The sequence below is a fragment of the Myzus persicae genome, unplaced genomic scaffold (assembly GCF_001856785.1).
Source record: "Myzus persicae strain clone G006 unplaced genomic scaffold, MPER_G0061.0, whole genome shotgun sequence".
NCBI lineage: Eukaryota > Metazoa > Arthropoda > Insecta > Hemiptera > Aphididae > Myzus > Myzus persicae.
The window spans coordinates 86,192-110,216 of NW_019103977.1; the positions used below are offsets into that span (position 1 = coordinate 86,192).

General features: G+C 31.4%; 2 protein-coding genes across 8 annotated transcripts; one reads left to right on the top strand and one right to left on the bottom strand.

Annotated features, from left to right (window-relative positions):
• Positions 1–208: 208 nt before the first annotated feature.
• On the bottom strand, positions 209–6,626 carry LOC111037107. Of its 4 annotated transcripts, XM_022319484.1 has the most exons (12): positions 6,380–6,614; positions 6,087–6,271; positions 4,962–5,195; positions 4,642–4,883; positions 3,939–4,018; positions 2,506–2,644; positions 2,367–2,441; positions 2,236–2,310; positions 2,101–2,169; positions 1,210–1,330; positions 894–1,124; positions 209–761 (listed from the first exon to the last, which is right to left on the bottom strand). In XM_022319484.1, exons 3-12 carry the CDS (start codon positions 5,048–5,050, stop codon positions 668–670), a joined length of 1,215 nt encoding a protein of 404 aa, XP_022175176.1. In that variant the 5' UTR covers positions 5,051–5,195; positions 6,087–6,271; positions 6,380–6,614; the 3' UTR covers positions 209–667. The 4 variants fall into 4 exon arrangements, with proteins under 4 accessions (XP_022175176.1, XP_022175175.1, XP_022175177.1 ...); XM_022319483.1 differs by lacking the exon at positions 6,087–6,271; XM_022319485.1 differs by lacking the exons at positions 6,087–6,271; positions 6,380–6,614 and adding an exon at positions 5,266–6,079.
• Positions 6,627–6,758: 132 nt separating this feature from the next.
• LOC111037106 lies at positions 6,759–16,863 on the top strand. Of its 4 annotated transcripts, none has more exons than XM_022319480.1 (7): positions 6,777–6,902; positions 7,039–7,137; positions 7,459–7,574; positions 7,831–7,903; positions 8,998–9,091; positions 9,165–9,314; positions 15,061–16,863. In XM_022319480.1, the coding sequence occupies exons 3-7, from the start codon at positions 7,533–7,535 to the stop codon at positions 16,661–16,663; spliced, it is 1,962 nt and encodes a 653-aa protein (XP_022175172.1). In that variant the 5' UTR covers positions 6,777–6,902; positions 7,039–7,137; positions 7,459–7,532; the 3' UTR covers positions 16,664–16,863. The 4 variants fall into 4 exon arrangements, with proteins under 4 accessions (XP_022175171.1, XP_022175170.1, XP_022175172.1 ...); XM_022319481.1 differs by having other exon boundaries at positions 6,795–6,902; positions 6,989–7,137; XM_022319479.1 differs by lacking the exon at positions 7,039–7,137 and having other exon boundaries at positions 6,759–6,902; positions 9,189–9,314.
• The last annotated feature ends 7,162 nt before the right edge of the window (positions 16,864–24,025 follow it).

The window sequence follows — 24,025 nt, forward strand, 5'->3', positions numbered from 1 at the left end:
GTTAAACTTTTTCAAGTCTAACCACCAAGAATCAAGATAATATTGACAAATTTAAAGTTTTGGTATTTAAAAATTATATTGACATAAGGTGTGCACAAATATTGAAATTTGCATTGTTTAAATGAAGCCTAACACATAAGTTGGTCACTGTATATGGTTTTAATATGAACTATAGATTATGGATGATATTACAATAGAATAATAACAATTACTTAGTGTTCTCATAAAAATATTAATTTCCCACATTACATCAGTTATAATTTGAATGTTTGTTATACAACTATAATAAAAGCAATTCATCTATAATGTAAGTTTTTTTGGACACCATACAACAATGTATAAAACAGTATGTTACAAATAAAAAAAGAGCATCAACAGTGACATTGACATTTTTTGACTCAATGTACATTTAAAAATAGGTAAATTAAACATTAAAAATACAACAAAAATATATTTACATTAAATTATACATGGTCATTTTTACAATACAAAAAAGTTAGCAGTCCATTGGCTTTGGTTGATAACATAAATAAAGACTAGGTTTCAAGCATATTTTCAGTTAAGTCATTTCATTAAGTATGTTTATTACACAAAAAATATTTTACCTAAAGAAAAATTGTGATAGTAATAAAGACTAATATACATAATTCATGGAACCTGGTGCATTTCAAATAATTGAAGACACTTTACGACGTTGACGCATTCTTCTTACACACAATTGTGACTGTGATAAAGAATAATTTTTAGCACCTTCTGGATTTCTAAAACAGTTAAAAATATAATTAGCAGTTGTACAATCATGGACCATTATTTATTGTATTATTTTTTAAGTCATAAATGTTCTAGAGTATTTTTTTCTAAGGTACATGTTTCCAGCCATTCTTATTATTTACATGATTATTTCTTGGTTGTATAACTGTTTAATTGGTATAGACAGTGATTCAGTTCTTGTTGCTTGTAGACCAATCGCTCTTCTTAAATTTACCATGGAAATGTCCACTTGCCGAGGTAGGTGGTTATGTTGCCCAGTTGTTTTTATTCTACTGTTATTCATATCTACACTTATAGATGCCATTACTGGGCAAAATTCTGTTTTATTTTTTTGATTTTCACAAACTAAATATCTAAATGATTTTAAAAAAATGATCTTATAATGAATCAAGTGTGGAGATTTTTTATATATAATAATTTTAAATTACTAATACTTACATTACATGGTTCCGACTTGAATGTTTATAATATCTGTAGTTCAAATTGTCCATATAAACTTGTGAGTTTAGGCGAACACCAGGCAATATTGAATATGAAACAGGTTTCTCGTATGTATGAACTGTTAAAAAAATAAATAACACAATAATGTCGATAAAATTTTAAAAAAATCAAAATTTTTTTAAAAATAATGTATCATATTTTTATTTATCCTGATGCATCATGTATCACACGTCATTTTCGTACATTGATTATATAGAGTAAATTAATTTAAAAATGTTAAATCGACTTCCTATTAATTAATTTCAATTCATATTAATTTATCTATTAAATTGTAAAACCATCTTTCTTTTTTTATTCAAAAACATACCTTACAAGAAGAATGTTGATAATTTAAATAAAATTTTTTAAAGAGGCCTTTACAGGGCGCTTTTGACTTGGATTTCAAAATGATATTTCTAAACCATATAATACGGTTTTGAATATTGTGACCCATTTTCAATAGCTTTTGTTTTATTGTTTTTGTTGTAAGCAACAAAATTAAAAATCAAAGTCAAATGTTTCTTGTGGAAAATCATCAACATTCTAACAAAAAAAAAAAAAAATAGTGAAATCAGACCACTATACTAGGCAAGTCAGTTTTTCCTGTAAAGTATGTTTTGAGCAAAAACTCACTATTTTCATTTCTGGTGAGTTGTGCACTGACATGTACTTGCATGAGGATAGTTCGGTATCCATAACAACCATACTCACACTAATCATCATTTACGACAAACTTAAATGCTAAGAGTAGCTTAAATGCTAAGAGTAGCGGCAATAAAATGGCATATTGCCTAAATAATGCACCTTATTAAATACACACGGGCAAGCCACTTAAGAAACAATATTTACCATTGAGATCTTCTTCTTTACTGGTATCATCTGAGTGTAAAATTTCTCTTATTATTTTGAAATTAAAAACTAGAAAAATACAAATTGATGAAATTAAGGTAACTTAAGTTTCAAAAGTTATTATGTGTCATTTACCTGGTAAAAAATAGTTATGTTCTAACAAATGTTGATTATTCCTCTTTTTATCCCAATGAATATTTGTATCTGAAACTAATAAACAAATAAATACTATATGATGAAAACTTCATATTGTACTTAAAATATACCTTGTGAAAAGTAATTGTGGTCTAACAAATGTCCATTAATCCTACTTTTATCATAAATGTTAATGGTATATGTAACTGAAAACAAATAGCTTTTTGTTAGAGAGTTTAAAATATAATGTACTCATAAATTAATACATACCAGGAGAAACATAATAGTTATGATCAATCAAATGTGTTAAGTTCTCCACTTTAATATCAATATTATTTATGTTTTCCATTTCAGTTTTTATAAAAAACTGCTTAAATAATGGTTGTTGGTTGTCATAAAAAGTATTAGGCTATAACAGAAAAGCAAATGTTTATTATTTTTATTTATTGGACACATCTGTACTATGCGGAAGGGTGAATTAAGTGAAACTTACAATATAGTAATTTAAACATACAAATATTGGGTATATCTATGTATAAAACTATGCACCTATTACACATAGCTGCATGGAAATAATTTAAAATGTCATTATTCTTTACCAAGTAATTGTAAGAGACTAGTGAGTAAATATTCTATTATAGGAGACAAATATCCATAAAAAAGAAAATAACTGGTGTGTTTTGTGGTATTAATAAAATTCAAAGAACCTCTTTGCTAAGAACTACTAAGATATAATGGACAAGAAAGGAGCAATTTATCATTGGCATGAAATGTGAGCACAAGAGACAAGTATGGAGATTGCAATGTGCATTAACAATTTACAACACCATTTGTATAAAATGAGGACTAAGACAGTAGTTATCAACCTATTAATATCTGCTTACCACCTACCATGTCCATTGTCCATGTACTACTAAACTAAATAAACACCTACGGGATTTTCGAGTACCACTAGTGGTATTACAAGTTGAGACACACTGGATATATACATATATATAAACGTGATGCTAAATAAAACCACCAGAAGCGCTAACAACATGTAATGCCCAGTATTTACGGAAACATTGAAGATCTGTCCCACGTCACCCGCCCACCAGATCTTAATCCGTGCTAAGAGTTACTAAAGAATAATACTTTTATTTTATTTCAGAGAGCACATTAGGTACATTACATTTTCAAAATTAATATATTCTTAACACAAATTAAGTTCTGATAAAAATAAACAAAATTAAATGCTACGTTTACAACAGTTATAGGTAATTTGTATAATTACCTGTATCAAATACCTTTCTAATAAATGATTTATAGGCAACTTTTCAGAAAATATTAATGACAAAAAAAAAAACAAGTTGAAACTATTCAGTAAAATAAATCTGCAAAGAAAATGAGAAACTAAAAACAAATAATTTATCTTAATTGTTGAAGAAATTATGGAATCAATATTTGTTAAACGCCCACTCCAGAGCCAAGAAATGAAGTAAAAATAATACGATCAAATCATTTTTTCTTTTTAATTATTCTAGTTATATTAGTAATAGTTATTCTAAGTAGTTATGAAATAACCATATTTAGTAAGAAAGGAAATATAGCAAGCAGTACTGCAGTGCAAATATAATATACAGACAAAAATAAAGGAGCCCACTGTTATTTCCATGAAAGCATTGTTTGGCTGATAATAACATTTATAACAAGTACTAATTTACCTCAGTGATGAAGCTACTATATATATTACTCTCATCAAATTTCTTAAATCTCTTTGGATTATTCATAATGTTTGTGTACTCTAAAAATGAACAAGAAAATATTACCTACATTGTTGTTACACAATAAGAAAAATCATTTTTTATTATACGGAAAGTAAAAGAATTTATTTTTGATCTTCTAGTAGAGATTTTTTCATAAGTTACAACATTAATTAGAACTTTAAGTGTGTGAAGTTGCTTCCCTCATTTAATCTGACTTATCAAAAGAAAATATTTAAACCAGTTTTTAGAATTTGAAAACAATTATTTTGACCGTAAGAAGCTATTTTGGGAAAGTTGGGCTAACTTAATGCAGCCCGCCTCCATTTAATTCCATCATCTTCAAACTTTAGCCAATATTTAAAAACTAATTAATAAATTGATTTATTTTCAAAGTAAGAATCATTTTTGTAAGGGGAATGAAGTGGCATAGTCCAGATATTTGGCCTGGGGAGAAAAACGTGAAATATATATTTCAATGAACCAAATTTATAGTGACATTCACAATATACTGTTTTTCCCAGGTTATCCGCTAATATTTTTTATACTCAATTGAGAACATTTACCTATCTTTTGATTTTTTTTTAATTTCAAAATTATATATATATATTATACCTACTATATTGATTATTTTTTTATTTCTTTATTAAATAAAAATGTTCACCTTTAATCTGGCTAGACAATGTTTTGATTTCTTCAGGGTCAAAAACTATATTGCTTTTAGTGTCAATTTTACTTGAATCAGACCAATTAAATATTGATGGCTTAGCATTGTTAATGAGACATTTTCCCATGTATTGTGACGGATTAAAGTGAGCAGAGCACAGTCTGTAAGTACGATAAAATGCTCCTGGTTCCATATATGCTAAGTTTGGACAGTGACTTAGTAGAGCCCATTCTTTGCACCTAAAATTATATTAATAAATTTAAAACATAAACAAAAAATGAACCTTAAAATAACCAATAATTTATAAATAATGATACCTTTCAACATCCTTAGGAAATCGATGAAACATGTAACGTTCCAAGGTATCGTACCTGCTTTTACATGCTATACAGTAAACACCACTCATCTTGAAAAAGTACTTAAATTGATTCACAAAATTAATATAAACGTACAATTAATGTTGCTTTAGTTTGATATGGAAAAATCTTTAGTACATCAACCTCCATACCGAACAGTAAGAATAACTAAATGTTGAGTGAAATTTTAGTTGCCTGTAAATTGAAAATAAAAACTATTTTTAATAACCTGTTCTGCACAGTGCACACCCACCCATATTCTTACCCATGTATAACATTATTAACTATATTTCTTATCTTCACTGTTTAACTTTTCATAATAATATGAATACCCAATATAGTAGGCTTGGCATAGAAATTATTTTCTGCCATTCTATGTAATTTTAAAAAAGGAATAACAATTTGGTTAAAATGATCAGAACCCGATAAGGAAGATATCACCTCAGTAAATTTTAGAATCCTAGTCAGTATTAAAAAAGTTAACTACTCTTTTCAAAAAGACAGTTAATATTTTCATTTTTCATACTGTATTATATTTTTTTAAATATACATGTACAAAATGTATCTAAATAAGCATACTATTTTTTAACGGTTATTTTCTCATGAGAAGTTCTGTATAATGTACATGAATGCATTAAATTATATTATAGTATAATTTATTGTTATAACATTTGCTACCTAAAAAAGAACCAACCTAAATGTTGAAGATTAAAGCAAATATGTTGCTCTACAACATATTATTTAAAATACAAAAAACATACAGCTTAAAAATGGCCATAACTTAATTAAAAATAATATCGATAAAATTCTCCAAGATGCCCTAGATAGTATTCTTGCCTTTGAATTTTATAAGAAGTGAATTCACTCTAATTTTAGAAATTACAGATTAAAATGTATTATTGTGAACATAAAATTTGCCATGTTGTACATTTATAAGTCTAAGACAACAAATGCCTGTGTGGCGTCATCTTATGGTTTATTTTCACATTTATTTGAATTTTACGCTTTTACAATATGTATTTTTATAATCTTTATACAAATGAATTGAGGAGTAGTTGTTACTACTTGATAACTGCTGCACATTACCTGTTTTATCAACTGAATCTCATTTATGTTGCCGTATAAAATTTCACAAGCGTTTAAAAGAAAGCTGTATTTTAATGTACTTAGATATATTTATAAGCAAGCAAGACTTATATTTTTATAATGTTATCGTTTCAGCCATGAATGGTTGTTGATTTTGAAGTATTCAAATTCAATATTCAGGGTATCTATTAAAATATTTTTGTATAAATCCAATAAAAGCCAAGATTTCCAATATTTTATAGGATTAGTATTCAAAGAAGGTGTGAAAGAAATTCCAAGATACAAAAACTTACTAGATTACAGTGGAATAGTTACTACCGTAACTAGATTACAATCAAACTATCGATGATGGAAAATCATGGCAAACTGGTACAATTAATATGCATGTTAATCACAGAAACATATAGTAAAATAAAATTTAAAGAGCAAATTTGAATTTACAAAATCAAAAAGCACGATTTTCTACTAAACTAATAGTTTACTAGTTTTTCGTCGGTTATCAGTGTTCTCCACGGTCATAGATAGTAGTTTAGCCGCGATTTTGACTGAAAACACCAGACACTATCTATATAGGTAATATTATGTTTATGTTCCTATTAAGTTTACACTGAATATCACGGACTTAATCCGACTGGTTTATATTCATGATACTAATATCACTATCACCGTAAAAAACGATAACGCAATCATTAAGACCCGAATTCGTTACAAAATAGCATAGATAACACAGTTCCTCAAGTTTTTGTGATAATATTACGAAATTTGGTTTTTACCATGCTGTGAACGGGCAGATGTCAGAAATTGCGATTTTACTGGGTATGAGTGAATAATTTAAATATTGATGCACTGAAGCGTTTTCTCTCTACTAATTGTTGAACCTTTCGTTTTCCACTCTTGTATAGTGATTTTGCGTCTCGTTACAATCCTCACGATTTGATGATTTCAATTTCAGATTTTTGACATGTGGAAAGCACTATACATACTATACATTATTATCTAGGTCAAATAGAAATCAACATTTATTGCCCTTCAGTCGGTTTGGCGAATAAAGGTACAGGCTCTTCAAGATTAATAGTAGTTGACAAAACTAAAAACTAAAATTTGTCATTTAAGACAAGCAAATCACCTGATAATACTGTTTGTTTTGTTATCAGTATTGTTATGGACTCCGAAGTCCGGACTATTCAATTTATTAGTTTGATGTATTAAATAAATATATATCAATGGTTATTGGATATTATACTATTCATGAAATAAATTAAATCATTTTGTAATTAATAGTTACAATCAATCTTACAGTGTCTTGTTTTGTTTCCATTATACAAATGGTCACTTGTAATCTTATTTTTTGGGGGGTAAATCTTGTTGACAGAGCTTTCTTATAATATATGCAACAATTTCATCAGCAAAATCAAGAAAAACAAAGAAACTTCACAACACAATAAAATGCCTAGCAAAAAAAGGAAGTACAACGCTAGATTTCCAGCTGTAAGTTTAAATTATTAATTATTTATTTGAGGTCAACTATCACAAGTTGATTAATTACAATTTTTTTTATTGAGAGCTATTGAAATTCCTTAAAACTGTGGTTTATTTCCAGTTACTGATATCAAATATATTTTTGTCTTGGAAAAACTAAACTGGTCTAATATACCTATTTGCCTAATATATTAATATTTTAAATGTCTAATTCAAACTGTTAATATTTTACTAATTGCATTACTGAAGTACCTTTTTAATTTAGGGAAGGATTAAAAAAATTATGAGAATTGATGATGAAATTGGTAAAGTTGCATTACCAGTTCCAGTTATGATTTATATCCTTTTTGAATACATATTTCAACAATTAGATACTGGGTACATTATTGTATATACCTATTTATTATGTTAGTATATTTTACATTATTTATACTATTGTTAATTATAATCGGGATGATAATTGACTGTACTATAAATAAGCATTGTATGATTGTCATGTTCACTAAACTTTTAACAATTTATTATAAATAATTTTAAAACAGTAGGTGTTATTTATAATCAATGATTTTACTAACTACGTACATTTTGTATTCTGAGTTACATGCTGTAAAGACTTATTTTCAATCAATACAATCATTTTATGTTTACTGATGATTTCAAAAGGAATAAACTTATATTACCAAAGTTTAATATTTTACAAATTTTTAATACAAAATATATCAATTAAAATAATTATATAATGTTTATTTTGAACATACTTGTTCCTATCTAATCAATTTATGACAAGTATTGGACGTGGGTTTTTTTACTACTTATTGTAAATACATTTTAATTATTAAAAATGTAGATTATTATTAATGTCTTTATCGAAATATTTCTTGACTTTAAAACTAGACACTAAAATTAAAAATTGTCCTTTTTAATTCCACGCTGTGAATATTTTTAAATTTTACGTTAAATTAAAGTCATTACATTCATAAGTAGAGGACAAATTGTATGCAAGTATTATATTATACCTATTTATTGATTTAAGAATTTAGTTGACATAAACCGGATAAGCACATGCTAGAAGAAGGAATAAAATGAGATGCATTTTTAACAACAAATCTAGTTTAGTATAGTTAAAAAAAATGAAAGTTTCACAATTACTACATAATATATACCTATACACTGTTTCAAAAGAGAATATGCCAGATTTACATAAGAAAACTGGTTTTGCCCGTGGCCGCCTGGTATGTTCTCTTTTGAAACAGGGTATAGATGTGATCCAGTTGGTGTTTAAAAAAATAACCAATATTTTTGAAATTTAGTTTAATTCATATGTTTCTCCTTATTTTCTTTGAAGCTTTGGAGTTAATTATATTGTTTTTTATGTATGTCGTTATATTATGTTTATAAATTAAATCGTAAAAATCCTTAATGATAAGTACACCTCGAGCATTGGAACTGTTTGTTTCGTCCCTTTTAGTCAAAGCCGGTGATGTCACGGTGCAAAAAAGTGCAAGGACTCTTACTCTTGCCCACTTGTAAGTATTTAAAATACTGTTGTATACTTAAGGTGTCTTAGTTTTATTTGATATTTTTAAAAATGTTTTTTAGAAAACAATGTATTTATTCTGATAGCCGCCTTGATTTTCTTAAAGAACTGGTGAAAAGTACACCTGACCATTCTGAAGAGTGTAATGATGTTGCAGATCCAGCCGTCATACAAAATAATCAAGTCAGCAATAATGATAGTGATGAAGAAACGTAAGTCTTACTTAAATATAGTCAATTTATTCATTGAAAAGTAAATCCAAGTATTTTGAATGGTTGTGAGCACTTAAAAGCGTTTAACTCAAGATATTATTTTATTTTTTTTTAGTTATTTTACGTCTATCACAGGCAGATTTTTAATTGTAATACTAAACTAATTATTTAAATTAATTTTAAATTTTTAGTTAAAAATCTAAAGGTTAACTTTAATTTAAAAAAAAGACATGTTAAATTCAAATGATTGTGCCTGTAACATGAATGTGCATCTTACATTGTTGGTCTGAAGATTACGTCTAAGAACTGTTACATCCAGCTGGTGTAACCTGTATTTTTATTTTTTATATAATTTTTGTTTAATTTAATTTTGGGATAAAAAACAGTGAGCTGTTATCTAGACAGATAGATTGCAGGGTAAGTAAATAACGTATCATAATTAGGGCTCGGATTTATATGCAATTACATATTTTCAATATAACATAACAAATTAATTTCAGCAAGTGTTAAATTGGATTTACAATATTTTCGTTAAAATTAGATGTACTTAAGTTTACATATTTATCATAAATACGTGTTTTCATATATTTGACCATAATTATTCAATTTTTATCCCATTTTTAGACAATTTTACTGTTTTCACTTGTTTTCTTCAGAGTTCAAAGTGATTTATGTCTTGACCAAAGTAAATCAATAGTTTACAACTTGTGTAGTATATTGACAATGTCAAAAGAACATATTTTTGACATGGCTAAATATGGATTCTGCGCTGACAAACAATGTTGGTACTCATAAAAGATATTAGTTGTCATACATTTTATTTTTATAATACTAATGATAATATACATTAATCTGAGCATACGGTGGTAGGTAAATACGTGAAACTTCACACTTTGGTGATCTACCTTTCACTGCAAAGATAAAAACTTATTTGATGCTGCATATTATTATGATTAAACCCAAGAAGACAATGGCTACTCAATGTTGTAGTTATAATTTTGATCCATGATGGAAGGGGAGGGATAATTTTTTTAATAAACGCTTGGTGGGGGATTTACCATCCAACACAATACTACTAAGCTAGGTTTTTTTACGTAACAATTGAGTAATTTAATTTTTATTGAACATTCTAAACATTATTTAACCACATATTTTTTTATTCTATAAAATATTTCAAACCCAAAAACTACTTAACTATCACTATTTTTAAAAAAATGACAAAACGTATGAACTTGAAATTTGAAATTAGAACTATGTTTATTTATTTTTTGGTTACGGTATGAACTGCTTTTAAGAAACTTTGTTCTACATTTTCAATCCTCACTTTTAAAAACTTAACATTTCAGACATTTTCAACTACAACATTTTAGAGATTCTGTTGAATTTTGCTAAAATTTGAACTTATGAAACTTATAAAAAAATCTGTGCCTATGTATATTTAATATATTGTAACTGCTAATATAAAAACTTATTAGAAAAATATTGAAAATTTCAAATGTCTATAAATAGCGACTCAAAATAACAAAATAAACATTTGGTAAAAATGTAAATTATCTGTTATTAGATTGTGAGTTACACCTAAAAACAAAATTGTTAATATTGAAAACTGGTTTTGTGTAAAAATTCCCTTTTTTCTTGATTTTCTCTACAAAATTCATCTAATTTCTCCATGTCTTACCTTTTAAAAGTACAGTAAATCTAGATTTACTTTTTATCAAAATCCATTCTTGAAATTTTAAAAATACAGATTGAACAATTTACAGGTTATAACTGAAATCATCCCTCCTATTTGGAATATACTATACTTAGATACCAAATAATATTTTAATCCCATCAAACTTTGTTACATTTTTAGTATCATTTGTCACAAATTCAAACTTGCATATATTATACAAACTTTATATTTTATACTATGAATGTCTATTGTACAAAGTATCATTGCTATGAATTTTTAATATTCAATCATACAAAGTGATATAGAACTTTACAGTGTATAATATTGGGATAAGGTAAATATTATCTCACATCAACACTGTTTAATTTTATATTTGTATAATAAATTTTAAATGGCATATGAAAATTAATTCTCAACTTGACAACAAATTTCATATTATATAGTCATTTATAACTAATCAGTAATATTATTTTGTACTAGAATAAATAATTCAACTTTTGATAAGTATGTACATATTACTATAACCTAAAATAACCTGATTTTTTACCATACTTGCTGAAAATTAAAAAATTTGTTTCAATTATTGTTATGTTTTCATTTAAAGTTGAACACTTCTTGGAAATAATTGGATAAAGACATAACAAATGTGAATATATTTATTAAAAAAAAGATTTTGTTAAATTATATAAGTGAAATATAACTAATAATTTATTATAAATTAGATATCAACAAATTATGTTATCATTTTAAAATTGTGTGTTATTAATAAGTATATTTTTTTATTTGATCACTATAATTTTAAAGGGTGACTATTTTGAATTTCAAATTATAATTTGACAAACATTTTTACTAAAATTGAAAAAAAATTTTTAACCAGATCATATATTACAAAATAAAATGAAGTAATTTATATTTTTAACTTGTAAATTAATGCTATTAAACTTCAAGATAATATAAACAAAAATGTTTGGAAATTATTGTTATTGAATTTTAAAGTTTGGTAATTTATATTTTTTATTACAGATTTTCTAGTTAACTCAAGATACATATTATAATTATCAAGTTACCGGTAACAAATGTGTTGTCAAGAAAAACATGTTAAGAACTAAAGAGGGAAGTGGTTTAATTTTTTTAATTAAAAATAACCTATTTTTTGTATGCAATAATTTATCTTTCCTTAGATTATTATATGGTTTTTAAATTAAAATAGCAATCTCATCTGTACAAATATTAATTAATTTATATATAAAATAAAAAAAAATTGTTAACAAATGTACTAGGTATTATAATTGTCAATCATGTTATACGCTCATAATAACCGTCATATATTTAACTAAATTTAAGAATTTCATTATATAGGTGCATTTAAATAGTTTGTTTGGATTTCAATTTTAAATGTATGTTTCATAAAATGTGTTACTATGTTGTTTTACTTTAATTTTATGTTATACAGTGTTTAATAATCTCAACAGGGTATAGTACAAGCAATACCTTCTTATTTTGTAATATTAATTAATAAAACTTCTGGATAAAAACTATGCATTTTTATTTAGTGATAAAAAAAAGTCATTAAAATTTTTTATTAATATAATGGGCCTATCCTAAAACCCACATTCTACTTTGTTTAATAGTTTTCTACCCATTTTAAAAGTTATTAAGGAATTCTTAAAATACAAAAACAATTGTGATAAACAGTATACAAATTATGTTGATGATGACAATATTATAACATATGTTATCAATTAACAACAGATGACAAAATAATAACAATAGTTATAAAAAGATACGCATTAAGTAATTGACATTATGTGGCAACAATGTAATATATATATGAGATTACAAAAATATTAAATAATTATTTTGTTGAATAAGATAAAATCGTATGTAATTTATTATATTCTAATAATTAATTAGGTAACCATAATTTAGTATAGTTGTGGACCTTAAGGTAAAAAATACATTAAATAATTAATTTTGTTGGATTTTGTCATTTATTAAAGTATTTAAGTATATATTATGGACTTACAGCAACTTATATAAAATTGTAAGACCTCTATTAATTTACCATGATCATGGCCGTCCCGGAGAGAGGTTCTAGGGGTGCCCCCCCACATGTGCACAATATGTCATGTCAGTTGGCACAATTGATAAATTAAGTATTTTAGTTGGCACTCGGCAAATTATAATTTTTTTTTTAGTTTTTAAATAATTTTGTAAATACTACAAAGTACAAATATGTCATAATAGTAGTAATTTATAATAATATGAAGGAATATAAGTTAATTTTCCGATTGCCAACTGCCCAACACAAATACTATAATAATATTTAAATACCTAAGAATATACATATTATATTTTATTATAACAGTATACAAATTTGCCTATACATTCGTATAGTCATTGAATTATTTTTAGTAATACTGTTATAATAACTGATGAAAAACTGTTGTGCGCTGACGACTGTAATTTCTATTTTTTCTATTTATTGAAGTAATGCGAACATTTTATGTTGACTCGTCTCACCTAGACATCGATTAAGTGATAATATTCTAAAATTGTTTCACTTATATTATATAGTCAGTATTAACTATTTAATTAATATTGCTATTGAATATTTGGTTATTTTGTAATTTGTATCATTATTCATTCCAATCATTCCTTAATAGCCTAATCAATATGTAACGGTATTATAAATTGTGTTATTGAAAATATTAAAATTAGTATTAAAATATTCGTCAAGATGTGATGAAAATATATGTATACAAGATAGCAAAATAGAGAATATAATAAAATATTTGATATTTTGTAATATGGTGTAAAATGTGTCTACTGATTAGGTACTATGCATGTAGGTAGATGATAGTTGTCGAGCGATGTGAGAAAATTTTTTGGAGTTGGCAGTTTGGCACATTAATGCATCTCACCTATTATTTTGTTAGGATGGCCCTGACCATGAAATGTGCTAGCATAATAATAAGCTAATTTGCATTGCTAGAAGCCGGTTACTGGTTTTTACCGAAAAATATCAGTTACCACTATTTTAAACCTGTTATCGGTATTTATAAATGTTGAGTACCGATTACCGTTAACTATGAATTATAATATTATTTTTAATTTATTTTAGCTACATAAATGATTGTACGTTATTAGCTATTAATGGTTTAATAATGAATAATTTCTTGAAACTATTCTTAAATCATACTATTGAATCTTCGTTGTATTTTCCCTTGTCTAAATTCTTGTAATAATAATTCAAATAATTGGTATTCTACATTTCTATTTTCTACCTTTAACACAAAATATCGTTGGTTGGTTATGACGATACTCGATAGTCCAGTCTCCCTTTTCGTGTATTAAACTAAGAAATCTAAAAATATCTTGAGTCCTCCAACAACACGAATATTGTATTAAATATTGTAAAACTCTCAACTGACGACGTAGACCACTAAATCGTTGTCTCTCTCTGGTAGGGCACAGGATTAAAGGCGTACTACCACTTTCTTTAGAAAACCGTTATTCGATCGGTTTCCGGTAACCTACATTTTTTGGGAGCGGTTAACACTTAATCGGTAAACCTGTAATTTTAAATATAGTACCGGTAATATGTTTCTACAAACAACAGGACCTTTATCAAACTTTTTTTCGATAATTCAGTTACGATTTCAAGCCCTGATAATTTTTAATCTTATATGAAAAAAAGTAACAGATTTTTTACCAATTTAAGTTACTTTAATTTTTTAATTAACTTGTAACTTTAAACTTAACTTACATTTTTTGTATTGCCCAGCTTTGCTATATGCCTAAAATATATATACTATAAAAAATATTAATCAAATAATAAATTTCGTGTTTTTTTTAAATAGTCTAAAATTATGATGTTGCATAAGGAAAGTTCCTTAAATATCTTCTTTTATTTAAGTGTTTATATTTATTACTACAAATACTCTTTTATAATTTTTAAATTATTATTACTAGGTAATATAATAATGGTTTCTTTTAATTTTATATAATAATAATGGTAATAATAATACTAAATAATCATTCGAAACGCGTTGGTTTGTTTTTTTCTAGATCATCAAAAACGATCGAATGGCACCTGTTAAGCGGGTGTGCGTGCCGGTTGACCGCTGCCGAGTTCGGATGGCTGGTCGAGTTTCCTACGGAAGTGAACGCGTTGCCGGTCGACACGATCGTACACTTGAGCGCGTTGCGTCTGCTATTATCCACCCGTCGCCACCGCAGACAGCACCAATCGATTGCAGACTCAGACTATTGTCCAACCTTAGAGCGAGCTTGTTCTGCGACATTGTCCAGCACAATGTGGTTTAACCAATTGCTGACAATGTTGGCATCTGTGGACGACCACGTTAGGTATGTTGCCACATGCGTGGCCACCGAGGCAGCACTAGGCTGCGCCGACGCCGAAGGTGATTCGCTGGCAAACCTGATTAACGGGTTGTTACTATCGATTACGACGACTGCGGGACGGTCGCGTACAGCAGCTGTAAACGTCCTAACACGCGTGCTAAACGTTACGTGCAACTACCGCCAGATCTTAACTGTTAAAACATTGTGTTGCCACGATGATGATAAGACAGGACGTTTTACTGATGTTAAGATTGGCTGTGACACAAAGACGCTATTGCTGGATCAATTGAATGGTCGGTGGTTGGATGTTGTTCGCGCCACATTGCGTGAAAATGGAACAGTGGTGGCCACCGATTTCAACAACGGTCTTGCTGATATCGTCGGTTTATGGACCTCTGTGTTTCGAGCGTCCCGATCCGCCGGTTCAACGTGCCAGAACCGTGACCAGTTCTATTCGGAGCTGCCTAGCCTAGAGTGGCTGTTGTACCGGACGGACGCAGAACCGCTGATGTGGCTTAGCACGGTCCGTCTGTTCAGTGTTAGTCTGCAGAGATGCGCGGATCAGTTAAATAACGACTGGTGGACGGCCGGAAAAGTGACCGTGGCCGGGTGTATACTGACCGGCTTCACCCGTAGGCGGCTTTTATACTTCATGAGAAAAATGGCGAGCGGTTTCGGTCCGGAAAACGACCGGAAAAGGGTTGTGTTGCAGGAAACGGTGCTGCTGGCTATGCGGTCGTTGCGTGCATTTGTCTGTGGCAACAATCAGCTTCTCGGTTCCGACAATGATGGATACTCCGCTGTGGTAGCAATGATTAGAGACGTTGTCGACTGTTTGGACTCATACGTCAAAGCCAACTTGCTGTACACGACTGATGTTGGGTTCTGCCGATGGACAGTCCGCTTGATGTGCGACCGTGACGACGCCACTATCGAGTGTTTGACGTGTGCGCTGGACGTCGCGGATGCTGTACCCGCTTTCCGACAAATGCTTGACCCGTTCGCCGGCTTCGCTGAGATGCTGGAGTGCGTATCGTACGAACCGGACGTGTTGTTAGACTATCTCATTTCCAATGAGAGTGACTTCCTGCCTTACGCTCTTCGCGTGCTAAAGGCTGCCTGCCTGGACGCCCGGTGTTTCTTCCAGAGCTGCGGTCCTGGTTTGGACGACGCTATGGGGCTGCTGATCAGACTCCGACTTAAGATGCTCCGGCTTCAAGAAAACCACGTTTTTCCGTACAATGTCATGCCCATCGCCAAACTGATACAGCGCTGTGAAGAGCTGTACACCGAAGTTATCTTGTGACTTATAATTTGAATACGTACATGGTGTGTTGTGTAGTTTATGTAAGTACCTCTACCCATGACGAGAACCGATTTCCCAACTAATCCATATTTTTGTAATATGTGCCATTTAAGTCTTAAGCCTGGTTCGTTAATTATTTATTTTTGTTGTATTTGTTTAATGAATAAATTAATATCAAATAAATAAATACCTACTATATAGATTTGTGTCGTCATCTCTTTGAAAGTCTTATTTAATAAATTTTTTCAGAAGGGTTTTGAATGAATCAATCAATCCATTTGAATTCCAATATTTTCACTTAGGCCTTACCATTTGTAACAAGTGTACCCATTCAACATCTTGATTATTTAGTATTGATAAGCTGAGAAAATAATTAGAATCTTTGTGGAACCAACTAAAATAAATCTTTTTTTTACCCGATAGTTGACAAAATGCTTTTACTAATTGTTTAATAAGAGTTATAAATTTGGATCATTCTATACTTGTATTCATACGAGCTATTTATTTCAAATCGTGAGTAGCAATTTATATACTAAAGAGGGTTGTATTCAATTCTTAATTGTCACAAATTCCTAAACTTTTAGCCAAGCAAAGGAAAATTACTTTAAAAAATAACTTATTTCAAATTACACAAATTACTTACAATTATCAATTACAATATCAAAATATTATATTGATAAATACTTTTGTGGCGAATGCCCGCAAACATTCTAGAGCAGTCGTACCGCGAAGATTCTCGAATGTCTAACGTGCCACGCTGAGAAAATTCTATCGGGTATATAACACGTTTCGCCACCAGTTACAGTTTTAGTTTTTAGCTCTGTTTCGTTAGTGTAGCTATTCACGTTTGTCTTGAGTTTTGTAATATAGTTTTGTTAGTTAGTAATAAGTGTAGTCGTGTATTTCTTTACATCCTATCTACCTCCGACTCCCTACAGTGATGACCTCGACCGTGGAAAACGCACAACCTGCAGACTTACCACATATCTCTCGCATCGGAATCAAAATTTCACCATTCTGGCCTGAAGATCCCGCGGTCTGGTTTGCGCAGCTAGAAGCTCAATTCGCTTTAGCTAACATTACTCAAGACTCCACCAAATATTATTGGTTATTCATCGTAGAAAAACGTGACAAAGCAACATTACTTCCTATAATTAAAAATGAAGTAGAACTAGGAAGTATAATCCATAGTGATGAATGGAGAGCTTATTCGTCATTAAACAATGAAGGGTACATACACAGTACTGTGAATCATCAAAAATGGTTTATTGATCCTGATACAAATGCCAATACTCAAACCATAGAATGTGTGTGGAAAATAGTGAAAAAGCGATATGAAATAAGAGTAAAAGGCGCATCACCATTATTACCGAGACAACTTAAAGAGGAGTGGTGGAGATCTCTTCACCCAAACAAGCAAACTATATTTGACGAATATTTATCAGACATGAAAGATGCTTTTATGACATAAATTATATATAAAATAACGATGAATTCTTATCAGACAAGAAAGATAATAATTATAAATGAATTAATAACTATAATAACTATTAATATGGATAAATTTAAAGGATAAAATAACTAATTAATTAATAACTATAATAACTATTACAAATGCAGTATAGGTCAATACGTATATGTAGGTCGCACACTGNTAAAATAACTAATTAATTAATAACTATAATAACTATTACATATGCAGTATAGGTCAATACGTATATGTAGGTCGCACACTGGACCGAAAATGTATGTGTAGGTCGCACATTGGACCTGTGCCAAAATAAAATATTCTTTTTCCCGCATTAAACTTATTTTTTCTATACTTTCTATAAATATCCTCCCGTAAATAGATTTCAAGCAGTACATTAGAGAATAAGTATTTTCAAAGTAATTTTCAATTTTGCAGACATTTTAGAAATCCGGCACACAATCCTCTAACAAAACCTTTGTTAAGTTAAATATTTTAATACCAAAAAGCCAAACAGCGCTCCATGTCATCGCTCGTCCCACATTGTATTTCGCTTTAAATAAATGCGTTTCATCTACTTCCACGATGTCTTGACTATCTCCTATTAATGAATAATCGTGGTTTGCGATCTTCGTGGCAACGTCGCGGAAGTATTCGCAAAACGTTAAGGCAGTTTCTTTTGAGACTTTAACCTTTTGTCAAAAGTAAAGTAATACAGACTATAACTATAGACATAGAGTCATAGACTTTATTTTATTTTAATCCGTCGGTCACCCACCAGTACATATTTTACCATTACGGCATACGATTTAATCATATACCTCCAAGATGTTGGGTAATATACATTTTATACCTACATAATTATATTTTATATTTTAATCGTACACAAATTTCGTATAAATTAGTACCTATTTATAGTATTTATATACACTGTTTTAATCATTATTATAGAATCTAGAAATAGTAAAAAAAACTTAGTTAATAGAATTTTAAATGAAAATGCATATAATAATATTAATCATTATAGCTTATAAATAATATTTGATACTTCCGATACAGTCCCAAGCTCCTACATCACAACCTATGCCCAATTAAATATATACACAACTAGTAATGCGTCTCCATTTCTAGTACATAGCTATAGAATATAAAAACATTAGTGTATAAATATTTCTAAAAACAGCCATTACAGAATATACGAGAATATAAAAAACTGCTTTATATAATTGTTTCAACAATAATAATTATTCCACTAATTTATATTAGAACATTATGCATTTATTATATTTACCTCCTGCTGGATAGTAGAAGTATTTGCTTTTATTGTCCAAAGATAAGTCATTTGCACAATCTAGTGTGCACCCAATTCTCCAGCAGTGTGCACATATTCCAAAAAAGTATTTTTGGTGGGTGAAATCTTATAACCTACAGAGCATTTGAATTTATATTTCAATTTCCGAGTATCATCTGATCCTCGATACATCGGTCTACCATAGTGACATTGAGGTATGTCAAATTCACAAGGAATTATGCCGAAATGAATAAATAACGATTCACCTCGGGTACCTGCATTATTCCGTTCTTCATGAGTGAAGTCTTGACCTAAATAGGCACCGAGAGTAAACACTGAAAGGTGGTTAGGTAAAAGTAAAGTATTTAAATCCATAATACGAAAAAAATTAAAACAACATTACTCGTTGACGAACAAAAGTCGAATGTCGATTGATGATTAAAAGCATTATTATACATTATGAAACAGAAAAGTATTAACACTCTAAAAATAGTAGACTTATTCATTCTTATTTATATAATAAATTATAGTTTATACCATAACAATTGGTTTCCAAAATAATGCAATAATGCAGGACTGGATCGGAAACATCAAATATTATTTATAACTTTATAAGCTATAATGAGTAATATTATAATATCCATTCTCATTTCAAATACTACTGAAGAAGTACTTATTTCTTACTATTTATAAAATCAATAATAGTGATTAGAACAACGTGGGTATATAAATTTTAAATAGCTACTAACTCATACAAAATATGTGTACGATTAAAATATACAAATACCTTACATGTAAGTATAAAATGTATACTACCTAACACCTTGGTGATAAAATCGACTAGTTTGCCGTAATGGTAAAATATTTATACAATAACATAATTTAAATAATATAATTAAATGATAATATTATTTTTTGAGGTAAAAATGGCATCAGCACCAGGCGACTTAAACATATTTTAGCTAGTCAAAAAAATGTTCCAACTTATTTCAAAATTTAACTATATAGGTGGTAGCTGGTAGGTATAAGTAGTACAACAAGAAAAGTGTTTGATAAAATTGATCCCGATAGAACGCTGAACGACGGATCCCTACTGCCGATATGCAGTCTTCTATCGACCAGGATTCATTTATCTGTGTTTATACAAGTCCGGATTAAGACATTTTGAGACCCAGGGCCAAAGTTTAAAATGAGGCCCCTGTACGAAAAAAAATATAACTTATATACTATTTAATATTAGATACCTGTTATTATAAATATATATAGGTATCAGAAACATATCGATTTTTTTTAGGTAATCTATGCAGTGTTATGGCCTATAACAAAAAAGTAATGGACAAATCTGAGGCTCCTAAATAAATTCTACCTATCGAGGGCCATGGCTCCTCTGGACCCCCCCCCCCTTATCCGGGCTTAAGCCTATAATCCTTGTAGGTAATTTAAGATTTTTTTGCTGTTATACAAAAATGTAAGCTAATGAAATGTAGTTTATTAATTTAAAATTCTTATATATTTATATAAGATTCTGTAAAAACGAACATAACTATATAGTTTTAGTATATGATTGGTACATAGTTGAGTACAATGGATGAACCGTACAAATATCATGGAGAGATGTGGAAGTGTACAGAACCAACTATAGTACGATTTATGTCTGACATACACGTGCATATCCTGGGATCGTATTTAATCCTATTAATTATAAAACTTATTAAAAAAATGACAAAATTAATTATCGCATACATGACACGTCAAAAAAATCATGAGGTGTTTTATTTCCAGAAATCGTTATTCGTCGGCAGTAAATATAAACGGTTCTTTTAAGAACCAACAATTTAAAACGGCCCTTTTCAGGGCCACCACATTTTTAAGTCCATAAATATATTACATTAAATACNGAATTTAGAATTCATGCACGTATACAGCGACTGAAATCGTTCAGCGAATTACGTGCACTTGCCCATGTTCTGGATGGTAGCAACGCCGTAGTATCGGATAAGGCGGGAGCGAGCACCAGCGTACCACCAAAGTTAAAATGGTTGGATAAACGAAAAGTTGAGAGTGCTGGAAAATCCCAAGTACCGAATCAAAAGCAACGACTATCTTCGGGAGCAGGATGCAGAGTTTGTGGTAATCATGACCACTGGCAAGCTTCATGTCCAAAAAGAAAGTCGGAGTCGTTAAACGCCAAAACGACCGGCGGGACCACCGGGTCCCGGCCGGCCAGGAAGTAACCGGCGGGAAAATCACGAGTCATCCGAAGAGAGGTAAGCAACGGAGTTCAACGCGGGCAGTGAGTAATGTTCCGGTACAGGAACCACAAGTTACAAGAACAGACCAGGGAAAACGGAACTTCGGAGCGTTACGGACCGGAGACCCGAGAAAGGGCCCAAAGAAATCGGGCCAGACGGGTTCTGAACCGGCGAAATCCGGTAAGAACGGAATTCCTCCGGAGAAAAACTTTGGTCACCCGAAGATAACCTCCGGAGTGCGGAGTTGTCCGGTGAAAACCGTCGAGCCTCCGGAGAAACACGGGAGAAATCGCCGAAATCGCCCGAGGAAAACCATTGCAAACGACGTTCCGGTGGAGGAACCACAGTTCGTGACAATGGTTCGGTGATGGAAACGGTTTCCGGCCGGTTGGACAACAGGTCGGGAAAATCTTTAAGGGTCGAAAATGTTCCGGACAAATGTGAAAATCTCACCGAGGTGAGTTATCTTTCCAATAACAATGTCGCGGACAGAATTTCAGGTGATGCGGAACAAGATGAGTTAACACAGGAGTTGTTAATTTGTCCGGTCACATCCGAAGATTTTTCAGAGGAGTTTATTCCTTATCCACAGGAAAAATGCAAGAGGAGAGACTCCGATACGGACTCAAAGTTTGAGTTGAGAGAACGTTTCTCGGCCCTACGGACCGGAGTGTTCGAGTCCCCAGCCATTGCAACGGTGTCAACGGGGAAAACTAAAGTAACGGATGTTCCGTTACCGGCCATAGAACTTGAGTACTCGGGGCAGTAGTAGCGCTACTGGACTCCCAAGCGGCGAGGACATACGTCAAACCGTGGGTGGCAAAGAAGTTTGGCCGGAATTTTACCGAAGAACCGGAGATTGTCCAGATGGCGGACAGTCGGACCCGAGAAATTACGGAGTTTTCCGAATTTCGGGCCCCAATAGTGGATCTGGAGGTAAGCTTCAGGGCGGCCGTGCTAGACGATCTCATTGGAGATGTCGTTCTGGGCCATGATTTCCTCGTGGAGCAACAAGTAGCTTGAGACTACAGTGGTTGCATAATCCACCTGGGGAAAGAAAGACGTGTTTCCGTGAGTTGGAGAAATCCAGTAACTCCGGTCACCGTAGGAGAGGACTTAACAACCACAGGTTTACCCGAAGGAGAGTACGGTATGCGGGTCAAAGAAGTCCTATGCCAATATCCGGAGGTCTTCTCCGGAGAAGTAGGCAGAACTCGGGTGATAGAGCACCAGATCCGTCTCAAGGATAAAAATCCGGTGGCTCTAAACGCTTACGGGTACTCCCGAGAGAAAAACGAGGTGATTGCCGAAATGGTGCGAGACATGGAGGAACAGGGTTTTGTTGAACCTAGCATATCTCCATGGGCTGCACCGGTGGTACTCGTGAAAAAAAAGAATGGTTCACGTAAATTTTGCGTTGACTATCGCCGTCTGAACACGCAGACGGAGTCAGACGCTCACCCGATGCCGGATCTCCATGACATGGTCCGAGGAATGGGTGGAGCGAAGATTTACAGCACCATGGATTTGAAATCAGGATATTGGCAGGTGGGTCTCTCACCAGAGACACGTCCACTCACGGCGTTCAGGACCCAAAGAGGATTATTCCAGTTCGGGGTAATGCCTTTTGGACTTAAAAACGCACCCGCCACATTTTGTCGCTTGGTAAGCGAAGTCTTCCGTGGGTTAGTTGGTAAAAGAAAAAGTGTACATTCGGGTGACACAGATCAAATTCCTAGGTCACGTCGTGGACGGTGAAGGAATAGACCGGGAGCCGGAAAAACTGACGGTGATTCAAGAATTACCGGTTCCAAAGAAGTCTAAAGACGTGTTACGGGTGTTAGGCGTTTGTGGTTGGTACAGTCAGTTCGTGCCACACTACGCCGAGATCACAGCACCACTCACGAGTCTGTTGGCCAAAGGGACCAAATGGCGTTGGTCAGAAATTGAGCAAGAGGCGTTCCGGAAGTTGAAGGAGTCTTTGGTGTCCGCACCACGGCTCTGTCCTCCTCTTCCGGGTAAGCCATTCAATCTACAGACCGACGCAAGCGAAGTCGGAGTTGGTGCCGTGCTCTTCCAGCGGGGGGAGAGTGGTGACAGGAAAATCATTTCCTACGCCAGCAAAAAACTCAATACAGCACAGGGAAGATACTCGGCAGTGGAACGTGAATGTCTAGCCATAGTTTGGGCGGTTGACAGGTTCAGGCCGTATCTTGAGTCTGGTGCAAGGTTTGGTCGTTTACGGAAGTTGTACGTCATCCGGGACAAGGTTTTGCACCGCCACCCACGATCCATCGCGCATGGAGAAGAGGGAGTGGTTATCCCGGCGGACAAGGCCCAGATTCTGCTAC